The sequence below is a fragment of the Apteryx rowi genome, unplaced genomic scaffold, assembly GCF_003343035.1.
Source record: "Apteryx rowi isolate R43461 unplaced genomic scaffold, aptRow1 scaffold_308, whole genome shotgun sequence".
NCBI lineage: Eukaryota > Metazoa > Chordata > Aves > Apterygiformes > Apterygidae > Apteryx > Apteryx rowi.
In genome coordinates this window covers 877,098-895,290 of record NW_020449508.1, presented here as the reverse complement: position 1 = coordinate 895,290, position 18,193 = coordinate 877,098, and the positions used below count along the sequence as shown (strand labels likewise).

The 18,193-nt window shown below is 37.8% G+C and overlaps 1 protein-coding gene across 4 annotated transcripts in view; it reads left to right on the top strand.

The window, feature by feature from the left end:
- LOC112968240 (cohesin subunit SA-2-like) overlaps positions 1–18,193 on the top strand; it is a 64,231-nt gene that overhangs the window by 24,634 nt on the left and 21,404 nt on the right. For all 4 annotated transcript variants that reach the window (XM_026070281.1, XM_026070279.1, XM_026070280.1 and 1 more), the window contains 9 exons: positions 193–291; positions 2,310–2,389; positions 11,982–12,089; positions 14,067–14,175; positions 15,044–15,161; positions 16,015–16,118; positions 16,558–16,650; positions 16,739–16,828; positions 17,841–18,044. In XM_026070281.1, the coding sequence (XP_025926066.1) occupies positions 193–291; positions 2,310–2,389; positions 11,982–12,089; positions 14,067–14,175; positions 15,044–15,161; positions 16,015–16,118; positions 16,558–16,650; positions 16,739–16,828; positions 17,841–18,044 (1,005 nt within the window). The remainder of the gene's footprint in view (positions 1–192; positions 292–2,309; positions 2,390–11,981; positions 12,090–14,066; positions 14,176–15,043; positions 15,162–16,014; positions 16,119–16,557; positions 16,651–16,738; positions 16,829–17,840; positions 18,045–18,193) is intronic.

The following is an 18,193-nucleotide window of genomic DNA, read 5'->3' as shown; positions in this document are numbered from 1 at the left end:
AGACAATGTGTGTGTGTGCACACAGACATAACGGTACTGATATCACCATTAAAGAAGATGAGGCAGTATTTGACTAGTCTGTTGTAGGCTACCCATATAGCTCTTATTTTCTTAATATAAATGCCAATCAATAGTAAATAACATCAAAGATGCATATTTGTTACTGTTAGCAGATTCCTCTTTGTCTTGTAGCAAGCTGAAGTACGGTTGAAGTGTCTTCTGGGACTGCAGGGAATTTATAGCAGAAAAGAACTTGTTTCCAGGATGGATCTCTTTACTAGCAGATTCAAGGTAAATGAATTATATTTTCTATTTTTTAAATATGGGTTGGGTGTACGTACAGGGTCTGATATTTTAATCAGAGCTGATCTCCCTATTTTCTTGACTGACAAAAGTTTAGAGTACTGCAGAGACAGTCTGTCTGACTGTGTGGATGAAGGTGGTTTGCAGAGATTTTTCCCTCTGTTTATATGGACATTTCTCTTTTACTTTGGCTTATGCACAGAGTGGTGTTAGCATGATCTTTAGTCAGTCATCTTAACCATTTATCCAGAATGGCCAGATTTTTTTTTATGGGATCTTTGGCAGATGAGAAAGAATTTGATACTCCAAAGGTCCCTTTTTCACTGTTCCCAATAATGGGTTCACCTGATACATATTAGATTGGCTGATCATGTATTACACTGTTGTGGGAATGCATGACTCCTTGTTGATCCACTATGTCAGTGTGAATATTGAAGAAGGATCCCTGGATCTCCTGTCATGACAAGTCAAATGATAGACTGTAATTTTGAGTACTTGTTCTGTGACCGCAGTGACCCTGTATGCTACCTTTATCATATTCCAACATCCTGATTAATTTAAGAGCTCAGCCCTTTTCTTTTTTAATCCTGCCCGTGGTGATGATTTCATCAGCTGTTCTTATCCCAGTGGGGCTGAGCCTTTTCATTATTTGGATAAGAAAGCTCAGAATGCTGTGAGAGGAGGGACTGATATCTCAATCCCTCTGAATCAGTACGTAATCAATGCCTGCATGCGGTGGTAATTGATACTCTTTTTGCCAAAGGTGCAGTGCTTACCCATTTGTCAAAGCAGTTGTCAATAGTTAAAAAAAATGTTATGACATTCTCAAAGAACAAGAAATAGATTAATATTGAAGTCTTAAGAATAAATTATTCAGACTGAAACTTGGCTATCTAAAATCAACTTATATTTTAAACATTTTATAGCAGTCCTGTTAGAGGAAGAKTGCTGTAAGCTACTGTAGGCTGCTTAGGCAACTGCAGGATTGTTATTCAGAGACTGATGAAATAGCTTCAGTCTGGTCATACTGAGATCTCTCTCTGTGTGGAAGATGCTATATAAATAGGTTATAGCACCCCCCTCCCCAAACTTGAAGAAACCCAAACACCTACAGAGAAAATACAGACTGGTTTGGAATCTTTCAAAGTTAAAATCACACTTTCTCAGTGATGGTAAATGGAAATACGTAACCACTAATCCATTTCCCACAAGCTTGATTTCACACTCTTCTTTTGTTATCCTTGAGGTTGCCAAACTTGGGATTCATGGTCTTCCACACCTTGCAGCTCAGTTGTGAGAAGGAAAGTGCAAAGTAAAATGAATCTAGAGATTTGGAAATGATATGTTAAGTGAGAAAGTTGTTAGTCCCCAAACAAGTAAACCTTAAGGTTTAATGTGCCTTAAAAATGCAGGCTGTGCTGGGGACAGTGYGAGTTCTTGGGTGCACAAGAGACGAAAATTTCTATTCTGTTGTGAGGTGTTTTGTATTTGTACCAAGTTACAGTAGTGTGAGTTCTAGAGGTCAGGAATATTGCTTATTCCAGGAAGTACTTTATGACCCAAGCCCTAATTATTTTTCCAGCAAGACACTGGCTGCTGTAATGTGTACGTATACACACTTTATTGCTGATGGGAGAAACTGGTTATGTAATTTGAGCCTTACCTTCATTTAACATATTGAAGTGCCAGTAGTAACATCTTAGAAACAAGTTGTCAGTCACTTTTAATTTGTAGACTGTAGTTGATTTCTTGTGAACGCATACATTACATCTATAAAAAATATCATATTACTGCATAATTAATTCAGTTAAAAAATTAACATGCTGTTAATTTTCAGGGGCTGGGGAACTACTTGGTAGTAATCAAGTTGCCTTATCTCCTAGGAAATAGCTGCTGAAATAAAAATAAATCTCTGCTTTACTAGTGTAGATGTTCTAGCTGTAGGAAAAATGTTTGTTGAGAACAATACATGTTACATCTTTTTATTGTCATTTTACATCCATTAGGATCGAATTGTGTCCATGCCTCTGGACAAGGACCATGAAGTAGCAGTTCAAGCCATGAAACTCTTGATGCTTGTGTCACAGTAAATAATTTCTTTTTTAATTTACTGTATTGTTTAATGGCGACAAGATCCAGATACAATCCTGATGAATCTTCCTGTAATCAATTACATGCTGAGAAACAATTGCTCCCAGTAGGATATGAGTTACAGTTAAAGCTGCTCAAAACATGGCATTTTCTTTCTGTGGGAAACACCAACATTATGAAAACCTTTGTGCTCAGACTTGGTATGAAAAGTACGTTGTTKTATCTTTATACTTCCCCCTGAAAGGAAATTCCAAAGCATTTTCATTCTGGCTTTTCTCAAATAGAGCATCCCTATTTCTGGGGAAGTCCCCCACCACAGAGTCTTCCATCCTAGTGTTCCAGGTCTTGACTGGGAACTCAGTGAACTCTGCCATCATCCTGGTTTCCCCAGATGATGCAGGAAGCCTTGAGCTTTGAGGTTGTTGATAGAATTTGGACTTCCAGATTCTTGGCTCTGTTGCAGAGAATCTGGGAGCTATTGAGCCCACAACAGACTGACAAGAAATGAGCAAATATGTGACATCTCGTTTTTGCTGAAGTGGAAGGCTAACAACAGAAAAGTTGTTTTGTTGGGAAATTACCCGCCAGCCATAGATTCAGTAGGATAATGTCAAGTTGGAAGTGTGGGAAGAAACTAGACTAACATTACAGAACTGTATGAATCCTGTTCTGATACATTCTTGAGCAGTATGTTTATTTTAGAAATGGCTTTTTTGCAAAATAAGGGATGAGTAAATTCTCTGTCCCTCTTTTTTTAATGCAAAATAGATTTAGGACTCCATAAGTGCCCTTCTGTTTCAGTGTTTAAGTTGACTTCTGCTGATGCAGATGCCTTCATGTACAGCATGGTGCATTGTCCATAGCCTTCTGTGATTTGCTTTTCCATTGAAGTATTCAGAAGTATTCCAAAAGTAATACAGATTTTGAATCCAGTATTCAGAGGTAATCTAAAAGTATTACCTACTGCTAGAAAAGGTTATAGAACTTAATCGACCAAATAATGTAGAATAAATATTGAGCTATGTACATAGAACTGAAAACTATGGGAAGAGTTACTAATGAAATTTGTGAAGTGACAGTTAAGACTTATCTGCACTTGGAGATTTACTTCTAAATAATTTTCCAGGAGTTATTTCAAGATAAGCCTCCATAGGTGTGCTCTCCCTTTAAAATAAGAGCATGTATACATGAGGAGAGTTAAGACATGAATGAACTGCATGAAACCTCTGAGTTAATGTTCCTGTTGAGGATAAAATAGTTTTAAGGTGAGTTCGATCGTTTTGAAGGTGAATTAACTTCCACTGAATTAGGACTTAATTCTGAGAATGCATGCAGGAGTTTAATATGGTTGAATGCATTCATATGGATTTTCCTTGAGGTCCTTGTATAAACAAGCTGCAAACATTCAGGCAGGAACTTGTTCCAGAAAAATGGGAATAGCTTTGGTTAATATCCAGATGTAGACAAGTTGTATCAAACTTGCCTTTCCTGTCATTCTCTCCCACTTTTACTCACCTTTTCATGCACTTCTTATGCAAGCTGCTCTTGCTTTTCCCATAGAAGAACAAATGCCTCTCCACATGAGTGCTGAAAAACATCCTAGAACATGATGGATGCTGTGCTGCATCTATCTGCATTTGGAGATAGAAGTGGCTTTTTTTTATTCCTCCTGCATCAACCCAGTGAATAGGCAGAGTTGGACCCAGCTGCAAACTAAGCCAGTATTGGTATTCCTCCTCCACTCTTAAAACTTGTCTGTATCAATAACTTTTTGAAGCTGCTGTGCTAACAAACTCTTCAAGAGTAGTGCCTACTTATTCATGGGAACAGACAAAGGATATGCCACTGCCAGTTATCTTGGTTACTCTATATTGCTGAGGTAAAAACAGTTCTACTTGGATTTTTTTTTAACGTTGCTGTTTACATTAAATCTTAAGTACTTTTGTATCCTGAAGTGTTGCTTTATAGTCTGGAGGAGGGACTGCCTTCTATTTCACTTCACACTCCATTGACTTGAGTGGCATTTCTCTAGGCCTACTCCAGCATATACATCAGAACAGCATATGACTGCTATGGACATAACATGCTTTTTTGAAGGAAGTACCACTGTTTGGGTCTCACCAGGAGTAGATAGGCTTGTATTGTTACTATGTTTACAATGTCCATTTGTACAGCACTTGGCTGTCTGTGTTGTGTAGCTAGTGGAACAAAGTACAATGCTGTGTCTGTGTGTAGAATGTTTCCCTGTGCTAGGAGGAGTAGCACACCATTGTTGAAGTACAAAGATGCTGTGGACCAGTTACGGCTCCCCTTTTTCTGTACCTAACTAACAAGTGCTATATTGGCACTGCAGCTGTTTAGCATCTCTGGCTTTATTATGTGGGATCATGTTCTCATTAATGCAAGCTGCAGCTATGAAAGTTTGATCAATGTTTCTTTTTTCCTAATTTTTCTTAAATGCAATTAGGTTTCCAATGTGAATAAGCGCTTTCTAAAGTTTTCTAAATAACACTTGTCCATCATAAAATGTAGTTTTCATGAGTAAAATGAATAAATTTTTAAAATTGTTTTTAATTAAGCTGTGTGGAGGCCTAGCAAACACATACTTTTCTTTGTTTTTGCTCATCTGCTGCGTAGCCCCCCCTGCCAATTGCTTTGAGCCCTGATGATTTGGCTTAATTACTRCAACGATGAAAGTGGGAATTGGGGACTTAATGAACAAATTCAACTACAAATCTTCTCTTTGATAAAACTAGTACTGACCAGTCTATAAAACCCGTGTGAAGACAATGCAAACACTACAGACAGTCTCTAATACAGACTTCTTAATAAGAGTCTGCATCAAGATGCTTTTCCAGGAGGGAGAAGCTTTTGCCCCTGTACCTAAATGTGTCAGAAAGGACTCAGTGCTGACATTCCAGAAGCGAAGGAATTTCAGGGTTAGTGTGTCTGAAATAGGTGCATTTTATGACTTATAAACGGTATCTGGATATTAAGCAGTTATGCTACTTGGTACATGCAGTAAAGCATGAAATGGGGTTGTGGACAGTGACTCCGCTGTTTGTGAAGAATAATAAACAACAGCTCGTATAAGCACACCTCTGCTTCTATGTGTAGATGTAACCACATTTTTTGCAGCTTTCAGTCATACTATATTGTTTTCTCTGGGTGGCTCATTTTTGTCATCTGTGAATTTGGCAACTATATTCTAGTTGCCCAAAGTACATTTTTACTGAGGCATGAAAGATCTTTCAGATCCAACTTTTCATTTTTAGAGCTACTGGTAAGAACGTGTATCTCATAAACTCCATATATTTGGTTTGGAATCATGGAGACAGCTAACAACAATTTTTTTTTTTTTTTCTTCTCCAAGAAAATAATCTTAAATGGTCTGGCATTGACCTCCAGGACATGTCTCTTATCTTGGAATAAATCTCTTGTTATTTAATGGCATGCACTGGCCAGAAGCAAGGCCAAGAGTAACTTTTTTTTTTTTTTTAATTAGTCCATTATGTGCCCTGTCACTCTTTTTGGGAAGATTCACTATATCAGCAGCTCTTTCTGGTTTCCATAATTGTCTGTTTGGGTGAGTATAGTAGCAAGACCTCTTCCCTTGCAGTGGAACTTCTGTGCTCCATGTGTTGTAGCAACAGCTTTGACCATCTCTTAACCATCACTGCATTCCAGTACTGCGGAATATACGTTGGTTATTCTGTACGCTGCTGGCCCATAAAACTGCTGTGCTGGCCTTTATCCTCTCTCTTACTAGCCATACAGGCAATTAAAAACACTGACCTTTTCAATTCACTTAATGTGTTACATTATTTAAAAAAAAAATCAGTGCTGACTCAAAACCCTCTTGCTGTGCATATACCTGGTCTGTTCAAATCCATATTTGTGTTTTCACCCTGTGAGCTGAGCTATTTTTTTCTTGTTTATTACATGTTGTCTCAATTGAATGCGAAGGTCTTTGGGCTAGTGGATTTCTATTTTTACACAGCCCAGTGGGATCCTGAAACTGAAATGAGCCTGTGAGGTTTAGCATAACAGAAATTATTAATGCTACTGAATTATGCATAATTGTTAGCATTAATGCTGCAAAGCATCTGAGAGGGAATAGGAAGGAAATAAAGAGGGAGAAAGAATGAGTGATAAATATGCACTGAAAGAGCATAAAAGAACAGAAAAAAAAGGTACAGAAACCATGGGAACTTACAGGAAATACTGCCCTTTGAGAAGGCAAATTGTTTAGTGAGGCTAGTGCCAGACAATTCTGTTCATTTCTATATGGTTAACTACCCAAAAGAGTTGAGGGAGTTTGGAAAAGAGCAGCAAAAGCAATTAGGTAACTGTAGTAGGTGGATGAAGGAAGTTCAAAAGTGATGCACATAAGGGCACAAGTCTACAAATGACTTGAAGATATAAACAGCAAGGAAGGAGAAAATTACTTTGTCTCACATCAGTTAAATGTAACTAGAAATTAAACTGAGTTTTAAGCACAAAACTCCAAGTTTGAAATCTGGAAGAGCCGCCTCTTAGTGAAAACAGTGTCTATTGCACTTATTGAGGACTTCATGTTTAAACTATTTATTGGAGCTGATAAATGCATTAATTCTTACTGCAGTGCTTTGACAGTGGTAAGTAGAGTTATTCCAACTTAAAGGTCAGGAAAATGAGGCTTTTAAGTGCCCAGTGTTCTGCTCAGTGCAAGAGCCACAAGTCAGGTAAAGGTACTTCACTCTTGCACTTTAAAACCTTCACTGTCCCTTCTGATTCTCACCTAGACTGGGAGAGATCTCTTAATTTGAAGTGGGAAGGGCTGCACTTTATGAGAATCTTGAAAACTGGATTTGGCAAAATACACCGTGGCTAATAATATAGTACACGTTACTACACTTTGTAGATGTCCAATGACAAATAATTCAGCAGAGGGTTGAACTAGGTGATTCTGTATGGCTGGTTCATGGGCTTTGGAGGAGAAAGTGGCATTTGATAGGCAAATGCATTGTTTCTAACAAGGTCCTTCAGACAATCCATTGTGCAGAAAAACATTAAGTTGCACTGGAAGCTTAAATGCTATTGTAGAAAGTGTTTTTGTGTGATTTTAAAAAATAAGCTGAAGAGTTTGAATACAAATAAGGAAACTAACTACCTTTGTCTTGTTTAGTGGCTTTTAGCAAAAATAAGGAAATGTTATCTTGAAAGTGATAAAAGTAGCAGTGTGAAGGGCTCTCTTCAGTGGAGCAAATTAGACAGCACAGGTCTGATTCCTTGCATGAGTCACTCTGTTGTAGCAGATCGTGTATGAGTAAAAGGGAATGACATGGAGCTACAGCTCCTCCMCGATTTCTTTAGGTCCACACTCTTATCCAGGTAGAGTTATGGTAGTGCTTCGTGATTTAGAAGAGTCAAGCCTATTCTAAACAAAGAAAAAGTGAAAGATCAAAACTGAAAGAAGGCTTGTGCTTTCTCTTCTGTCTTCTCTTTTTTTTATGCTTCTGTGGAAGTTCTCTTCAACCATTTTGTGCCATTATGTACTTCTATTCAGAAACCTTGATATCTACTGAGAAATCTTAATATCTTTCCCATCTGAAGAGTTAACAAGAAAAAATATGGATTATTTGTTTCCCTGGATTATGTTTCTTAACCAAAATAAATAGTTACTTACACAGCATCTATCTAATGTGCATCTTCTGGTGTTCTGTCACAGCATAATCGTAGGACACAATGTATTGCAACACACTAATCCTGTTTTAAAGTGAGTGGGGAAGGACTCTTGTTATGCTGTAGTGACGACCACACTGTCATCTCTCTTTCTGATCACCAAAATGTCATCTTGAAATACCTACAGTGACAGCAGGGTAGAAAGAGGTAAATAAAATAATTATAAAAATCAGGTAATCATGTTCTGTTGTCTCAAGCATTAGAGTGCTTGTATTTTTTTGGATGGTAATGATCAGGGCAACAGTAATGTTGTTTTTGTAATGTCTTTGCAAATTTCTATAACTTGGATTTCTTTTACATGAAAAATAAACAGTCTTTTGATTGAGATGCTATACCTTAGATTAACAGTGTCCTCATGATGTGTGTCTAATCTTTCCCTGCACAGCCATTAGAAAGGAAAAAGAATAAGGTAGCAAACTTTCAAAAGTGCATCAGATGTATTTTTATTTTACTGTTGTGATATTGTTATTATCCTTAGTATAAGCAATAGAACAGAGCAAGTGGAGTGATTCCAGCAGCCGTATATGGTCATGTCTCTTRCATAAAGTAAAATGGAACAAACACATGAGATCTTTCAACTGGTGCCATACACCTAATAAAATGGGTCTGTGATCTATCCCTAGAATATCCCATCTTCTTCTCCATGGCATATTCACACAGAAGTGCAGAGAAAATAGTATGTCATGACATTGGCATGTGGAAGGCATGCCTGTTTATTTTTAGACACCTAAACACTGGCAGGAACTTCTGGCTTAACCTTTATCTGTTGCTTGGCATTCTGAGGGCTGTAAATTTGCAGTAGTAGTATTACTCTATTTAAAGTATTTTACTCTATTTAAAGTATTCTTTGAATGTGTGATTCTTGCCTTATGTATGTAAAAAAGAAAGGCACCCATCTAAGGCGATAGCAGTAGTGGTAATGATAGCAGGTGCAGTTAAGCGTTGCTACATCCAGAGGCAAGTAAAACCCCTGAACACTCAAATGAGTGGGAATCTGCATTTCACAGAGAGTAGTGGCTGAGCAGCGTGTGAAAAGGAGAGGAAGTACATGCAGGTATTCCTTCTCATTCAAGAAAGAAAGATCTGGGACTCAAGAGGTGTCACCCGTGTCTGTCGGCCTGTGTTGCGAAGAGCTGGATTATTTTCCCCTCCTTTGCTACTGTACTACTAATCAGTGTTTCATACATAGCGAGAGCTTTTGCTTTTGACCTACTCTTGTCCTGAGGAGGGGGGGAATAACACTGTTGTAGATTAATGTAACTGGGACAGTTTCCTAGCCTCTTTGAAGACAAAGTCAAAATCATGGAGGCTGGCATTTCATTTGTGCTGGATAGGCAAAGTCTTTAATTTCTACTCAGAGAGAGGTTTGTTTATAACTGCAGCCGTGTTACTGAGCCCTTCCAGCTATCCAAAAAATTCAGGCAAGGAATTCTTTTTTAAATAGGGACACACAGGTGTTGTAATCACTATTTCCCTAGAATRTGCTAAGAAGAAAAAACCTGATATATGAAGACAAATAAATGCAAATATTAGAAAATGTGCACACTTGCCTGGCATGTTCATACAGGAAATTCCATTTAAACATAAGAAAAAACTTTTTTACTGTGAAGGTAGTCAAACACTAGAACAGTTGTGGAGTCTCTGTGCTTGGAGATATTCAAAACCCAACCGGATACGGCACTGAGCAACCTGCTCTAGCTGACCCTACTTGAGCAGGGTGGGATTGGACTAGAAGATCTCAAGAGGTATCTTCCAGCCTCAACCTTTCTGTGATCCTCTGATTGTGTGTTGGCCCAGTCTAGATCCCAGTATGTTTGCATAGAACTTCCCCATTTTCCAAGCTGCCTCCAGCTTTTAAAAAATACATGTATATAGAGAAAATGAGAAGGGCAGTTTTATGGAAACTAAATGCTTTAAAATAACTAAATAATAGCTTGACACTAAAAAGAATGAAAGCAACCATGTTAAACTGTTAGTTTATTTCATTAAACTCTCCATAACTTTTAAATATAAATACTTGCTGTATTATCCTTTCTTACTCCTGTGTTATTTGTTGTTGCTGTTTGTGTTACTATCACTTGTCTTGACTGTAAGATGCAAATTAAAGAACAGATCATCTCAACTGAGAACTTTTCAAAGTTTAATAATTGATATTTCATTAATGACTTCACTGTGCTTATTCATGTACTCTACTGCACCATGTTACCTTTTTCAATTGCTTACTGTTTAACATAAATAAACACATTTTACACTATTTCCTTAGTTCTGTAGGTGGCTGAATTACAGTCCTGTAAATATTTTTCTTTATGCTGATTACATAATGTATACTCAAAGCACTTTCCATTTGATCTATTACAACAAATATATACTCAAGGGAATTGCATGTTAAAAGAGGCCATCAAAACCTGCCTGAAGTATGTAAGCCAGATTTTGAGTCTGGTTGGGAGTAAGCGTTTTCTTGCAAGATTGACCCATCACTTCTGAAGGCACATCATCAGTGCTTCCATTTAAGACCTGTTTACTGTGCCAGTGACCATTATAAACAAACAGAGGAAAACTGGGAAAAAATGCAAGTGATACATAAGTAAATACATTGAAAAGGTAAAATTCATGAGGTCTCAACATCCGTAAACTAGAGGCTGTTGACTTCAAGAAATGAGTGCTGTCTTTTTTTCTACTGATTCTAAATCCCTGCCAGTGCTAAAAGCTATTTGCAACAAACGCTGTGGTGATGCTCTCACCTACTGTTAGTTCACTTCCTTGCAGTAATGTTTGAGGATCGTTTGGGGCTTAGTGACTTTTCAGGGTGCTAAGGGGTGAGATGGGATTGGTGACAAATAGACAAGCGCAGGAATGGGTGCTAATTTTTGTATGATGTCAGTCCCAGCAAATGCAGAGCGTGAATCCTCCATTTTAGAGATGGTAGTGGTCTGCAGTTGTAGGTGGCTTTAAACTGTTAGTACCTGAGGACTGATAGCAGTAATAAATAAAGCCCCTTTCCCCTTGCCTGGCTGTAGAAAGTGGAAGGATCTCAGATGTTGCTATTTAATTCTCTGAAGTAGCTTAGTCCAATGGCATTGCTATGGCAGTAGAAAGCAAGCATTTTGAAATTATAGTCCTTGCTTTGGGCTTTGCTCCTCTGGTATCTTTTTGGTGGGTCATTCAACCTTGATGTTTCAGTTTCCCTTTTGTAAAAGGCTGATGTTAATACCATTTCTACCTCCCATAGAGTGTTGAAGGTCCATTAGTTGGCAAGCGGTGTTCTCAGGATGCATAGCTGAATGGCTGTGAGAAAAACTGTGACTGTATGTTTGGGCAGAAAGGTCACAGTCACAAGCATGCTTTGTGATTTGATGTGATTTGATTTCTTTTTAAACATGACTGTATAAACTTAGTGTAATAGAGTATAGATCTTAAAAAACTGTACTAAATAATTTTAAAACAATTTTTATTGCAAAATGAAGTTGTCGTCTTGTTATCTTCTGTGATGAACTTTTAAGGCATAAAGTAGAGGCATCTTTTTCCTGTTTGTTGTTTTTTTTTTTTTTTTTTAATACAATGAGCACTAATCAACCTTAGTTATGCTTTAAATTGATGTCCATGCAGTGGGCCTGATTCCTCATGGCTTGTACAGACCTCTGTTTCTTTACAAAGTGAGTACAAAAAATGCTTTCAATTCCATCTGATAGCATTTTTAGATGTGTTCCACACATCTAAAATGTGTAGGACACATCTAAAATTTTAGCTGTGTAAACACATTGCAAGGTTATGAAGAATCGGGTCTAGTAAAAGCTGGGAATAGCATTCATAATATTCTTTGCAGATAAACCTGAACTATAACTTCCGTTGTTATTTTTGTCTAGGAACTGTGAGGATGTGTTATCAGCTGAAGACTGTGAAACCTTATACCAGTTTGTTTATACCACACACCGTCCGCTTGCAGTAGCAGCTGGGGAATTCCTTTATAAAAGGTATCTCTGCCTGCCTGCCTGCCTGCCTACTTTTTGCACATTCTTATTTGTTTCAGAGTGAAGGTAGATTTATTTAAGAGGGGCATTAAACATTTATTTTTCTGCTGAAAGTAAATACCATGAGGATAGTAGATGTGCTTTCTTCAGTTGAATTGGAAGAGAAATGCTGTTTGGGGGTAATCGTTTGTTCCCTGCACAGCCCTGACATGTTAGGCATGAGAAAAGTGCAAGGCTAGAGAATATGAAACAACTTGCTGGTCCACAGGTGCTATGCCAGGTTGAGAGTATACCACCTTTCCTTTTCCTTTCTTTTCCTGTTGTTTCTTGCAAGCTAATTCATCACCTGGCATCTGCTGGATTTTCATAGCTTTAGTGATTAATCACAAAAATGGCCTCCTCTTCTCCCTTTGGAAGTTGCTTTATACACTGGAAAGGCTTTGAATAATGAGAGATGCAGCAGATTAAAAAGCCTCTCAATTTTCTGTCAGGTTAATGAAGTATAGGGTTTATCTTCCCCAGGAGTAACTCTTATAAATGGGCTTCTTTTAACAATGGTTGCATGAAGTGAATGGAGTTGGCRTGCTAAAAAGAGAAGAAATATTCTATCTCTACAGCTGAGAGAAATAATTTTGCCTTACAAAAGGGAATGAAAGTAAAAATATTTTGGCAAGGCTTTTGTAGGGAAAAATTCAGAAATAATAATGATGTCTTTCTCACACACGTAGAATCTCCTCCTGGCTGTCTGTTCCTATCCAGTTGAATTGCTGACATGCTGGGGTTTGTGGAGCCAAGTCCAACAAAAAGACAAATGAAGATAAATTTTTTTTTTGATGAGTCTTCTATGGCATCTACTAGCCTTACTTCATCTTTTCTGTGGGTCCCAGTATTCTATCATAACCCAGCTGTTTTTCCTGACAGAACACTGCTGCTTTTTGCCACTGAAATGATTGCCTTGATAACTTTACTTTTTATATCCAGCCTCCCAGTGCAGCATGGATGCTTTGACCCTGTAAACTTCACCCTTGTTCTTTTTTGTCCAGTTCTTCTCTTTCATACTTCTACCAGTATAAAAGTGTTGATTCTGGTGTGATGGAGATGTTAGTGGCACCCTCCCTCTCAGTCATACTGATAAAAGTTACAGTATTAATTCTTTTTTTTTTGTGTGTGTGTGTGTATGTGTAAAATCTCCTCAATGTCTGCATTTTTAACTTAGTTTACTTACTGAGCTGGACTAAATTATACTAGCAGAAGCACTTTTTTGAAGTATTAGCTTATGCCAACATTAAGTAGTGTGGCCCTGCTTTAAATCCAAGCACTTTAGCTTTACGTTAATCTGTGGGGATGACCTTCTTGTATGTATCTTGGGGATTAGCATTCTTCATGAGCAGCACAGTGACACTCATTTTGGATAAGGGGGAAGTGGAAATTGGAATGAAGTATAATATGCTTCATACTTTAGGCAGAAGAAGAACAACATTTTTTGCAGTGTATCTGAAGCTGAATAAATTGCCTCTTGTAAATATAAGATACTATGCTTTCTTTAAGGAGCTTCAGTGCCAAGATGTACCATAATGTGAAAAATAGTCAAGTAGTAATATTTTTAAGTAATATTTAAGTAATATTGTTAAGATTTAAATTCAGTCTGGAGCAAGTACCTTCTCAAGCGTGAGCAAATGCCTACCTCATTATATGTTCAAAACTGTGGAATCTGCATCTGTTGTCCAGAAGGTTGGCAGGGTACCTGTGAAACTGTTAGAGAGAATCTCTGCGTTCATAAGGATGACAGATCTCTGATAGTGGAAAACAATCTAATCTCTTTTCCTTTCATCTGATAAAAAGGCTAATATGATTTGAAATAAATAAGTAGATATTTAGAAGACATATGGTCCTTGAAGTCTTGACAAAATTAGTGTTACACTGGCAAATGAACTTAGGGAGTATGTGGCAGAACTGGATTGACTTATTTTCTGTTGGCAGGCTGCTTAGTCATGAGGGAGATGAAGAAGTTCTGCCCAAAAGAGGAGAGAAGTTTCGGGCGAGTACTGACCAGTTGAAAGCATTAATACATTTTTTCCTGGAGAGTGAGGTGAGGAGAATATCCCCTGCAGTAAGTTTTTTTTACACCCAGTGTTGCATGTTGAGTCAAGTATTGGCTTCCTTTTGAAGGCTCTTTCTGGTTATGAACTTAAAACTGTTTGGTCTTTGGGATGTTCTGACTCTCTAGAATGACTTTTAATGGAGACAGAATTCAGCACTTCTGTTCTGTTGTATCAAAACTAATTTACAGCTATACTGCTGGAGAGAACTAGTGCTGAAGCAGCTTCTGAAAATAACCCAGAAGACTAATGCCAATGAGTGAGAAATATTAGTATGTGTCTGTGTCTTTCTGCAGGCAGATATGAGCTTGCTGTGCACCTGTTCTATGCTGACTGGCTAAGAACCATGTGGTTTTGCCTATGCTAACAGGCCTTCCTGAGAGTTTATCAACTTAAGGGCTGTATTTTATTTGCTTAGCTTTTTTTGTGGTCTAGACCTGTGTCTAGCCAAATTGTCTCAGGCACAGTAGCTTTTAATCTACCTGCAAAGAACTTGATCAACATAATCTAAAATGTTAACTCATTTCTAGCCCCAAGTTTGGATTTTTAGTTGTTATGGTCAGCAATATAGAAGCAATACAGAAGCTAGTTTTAAAGTGATTACTTAAATTACAGGAGAAAGATATCCTAAAAAGAGGAAAGAAAAGCTTTTCTCTTGCTTTTATGGCTCCTTTTGTATCAGACTGAAGAAATGGTGTTTAACATTGATTAGCCTCAAACTAGGTATGTTGGAGCACTGCATATGAATGTATGCATGGATGACAAAGCTTTGTAATTGGAAAAGGGGAGAAGAATATTTGAAACTATTTCCTTCTAATGAAAGGTTTGCTTCTCTAAGCTTTTGTTTTTATTCCCTAGCTACACAAACATGTCACATACCTCGTAGACAGCTTGTGGGACTGGGCAGGCAAATTCCTGAAGGACTGGGAGTGCATGACCACTCTTCTATTAAAAAATGCTGAAGAAGATGAAGAAGGTGGGTCAGCACAGAGCTTAGCTTTGTCTGTATGAGTATCTTGTTGTTTTTTGAACTTTGCCTTCAGACAGTTTAGGATCACTGCACCTTGCAGTGCCCTTTGATCTCAGATTGTGGTCCTCAAGGGTCACAAAGCAGATATGACTCAGATATTGCCACTGTGATATTTGTATCAACATACTTGTTTTTATTTTTCTGTATTTGTATAATCTTAGTATAGAAACTTTTCAAGAATACTTGCGTAATTAAGCCATAATGCTTAAGTAACTCTGACTTGACTTGTTTGTTTATTCAAAACGTAAGAATCTAAAAGTATTGATTGTTTGAAGTGTAGTACTGTTAGGCTATTGTTCATGCCTGAAAAGAAAAAAATACTGTGTTGAATTTGTTCTCAACTAGAACTCCAGAGGATTAGTTTTATGTAAAAAATATTTTAAAGTGAACTTAAGTAGTAGTTGTTATAGTAGATGTGGAGGTGGTTGCATGATCGAAATCAAAGCTTACGGACCCAGAGATTTAAAGCATTTTGTAATTCAAAGAAGCAGGTGTGTACTAAGTGAGATAGTAGTCAACAGGGATWGGCCTGGTTGAAGCTGCCTGTGTCTTTGGGACCCTAAGTGCCCTGAAAAGGTTGGCCATGAGAGGAATAATTTATTTTGTGTTCAGTAAATATATATATTTTTTCTTCAAATTAAATCTAACACTCTCTAGGTATTTCTTTAGCAACACTGCATCTTTCTTTATGTAGTGTCCTTCCACAGTTGCTCAGATAAATGATAGGTTTTTCATTATCTATTGCTGTGTCTTCATTTTTCCTTTGTGTGATTCTGAAAGGAGACTGATTTACTTACAGCATTGAGTGATGCCCATGAAAGTGCTCTCATTGAAATTATCCTCGCAACTGTTAGAGAAGCAGCTGAAGGTCATCCTCCAGTGGGCAGAGGTGCAGCCAAAAAAGTTAGTGCATCTTATTCTGATTTATTGTGCTGTAATCACATTCTCTTTGTGCTTTGCCAAACAGCATGTTCCTAGTGGTTGGTACATCTTCAAAAATAAAATAGCTTACTTTTTATAAAATGGCACAGTGTTTTTTGACCTCTAGGTCTTATTAGCAGTGGATGTTGAAGGGTATGAGCATTAGAAGAAAGCTAGTGGAAGCATGTTATTGATAAAATGGTGAGCATTTTATCCATGATATATAGTTGTTCAGTGATTTACATCTAATTTAATTAGATGTAGCCAAAACCAAAACCATCTGGTTGACTCCATGGAAAAGTATCTTTGCCTTGGCTTGATTTATTTTAGATAGAGGCATGTGAGTTAACCTTGGGTTAAATGTAAAATTCCACTCAGATCTAAGAGATTTTATAATTGAAACGAAATGCTTTGTCTGCAGATTCTGTCAGTAAAAGAGAAGAAAATACAATTGGAAGATTGTACCAAAATTACTGAACACTTTATTATGGTGCTTCCTCAGCTCTTGGCAAAGGTAACTAACAGCTGCTCTGTGAATGCATGTTAAATATTTCATTAAAATTCCTGTAATGCACTCATATCCTGTTTTTTTTTCTCTGCAGTATTCAACAGATGCAGAAAAAGTGACAAATCTCCTGCAGATTCCTCAGTATTATGATTTAGATGTTTACAGTACAGGACATCTAGAGAAGGTAAATAGGAATTGGTGTAGTCGGGTGCATGTGGAATGTACCAAATTTATGTGACAATTTACAGGGTTTAGTGTGACTTGGAACAAATAGGGGACTGTTGAGATACAGCAAAATATTCTCATATCTCAAGGAAAGTGATCTTGTTCAGGCTTTTTACCTTTTGATTTGGGACTGCCAGAAAAGCTTTAGTGCTTGTCAGTTCTGATATGCTGTGACTGGCCTGATGCCCTGGTGGGTAATGATTTATGGTTTCATATGATAGGCCTGCCCTTGAGAATAGATTGGGTTCTTCATTGTTGGGTGGAGAGAGGATGGGTTATGCCATGTGTCTGAGTTGGCATTTCCAGGAGTTACTACAAAATGGGTTTTCATTCTCCTTGAAGACTGTCTCCCAGCTGCTGGGGGATGATAGTAACTGAAAGATAAGAATGGGGATAATATATCTGCTGATGGGAGAGGGGTGGTCAGAAATGGATAGGTGAAATCCTTGGAATAGCTTAATGTGCTCTTAATCAAGGGTGTTTACAGGGAGATGATGTTTGCAAACACTTCTAGGTTTTACTTTCAGGACAGAAAGTTAACAGGAAGAGACAAATGGCAGAAATGTTGTTCTTTCCTCTCATTACGAATAAAGACCCCAGCTGCTGGGGTGATCTGAAACCTGCTTCGTCCTCAGCTGCTGAGGAAGACAACTTCCACTGTTTGGAGGAAAAGACACTCCTCCTTCGCCACCATTGTAATTATTTTCATGTAGTGCCAAAGGTATATTGCTAAAATAGAGCTTGAAACAGTTATTTTAGTTTTTAGGGAGATCCAGAGACAAAATAATTAAAAAGGGCTATAAATGCAGAAGAAAGCTGTATCCCATAGTCCTGCCTTTCTCCTCCTCAGACTGGCATTTATTTCATGTTGGTTATATGACCTGTAGTGATATATTGGCCAGGTGAAATGTATCTGAAACATAGTGGACTTAACTATGATTTAACTGTCATACCCSTTTTATTACTTGCAGCATTTGGATGCTTTGCTAAGAGAGGTAAAAGACATTGTGGCCAAACACTCTGATATGTCTGTCCTTGAGGCCTCCTCCAGGACTTATTACGTCCTCTGCAGTGAAGAAATTGCCATCTACAGCCAGGTGGATTGCGCCCGAACCCAACTGATAGATGAGTTGGTGGAGCAGCTTAACCAGCTACTAAACAGCTTCTGGCAAAAGGTGAGTGTGATTCCTTATGGAGATAAACAAGCCATTTCCCCATCAAAAAAGAAGAGATAAGATTAAAGGGGGTATGGAATCACCCTTTGTATCTGTTTCTCTGCTTTATGGGAGCAGAGCTTTCAAAGGTGGGTCTTACTCTAAAAAGA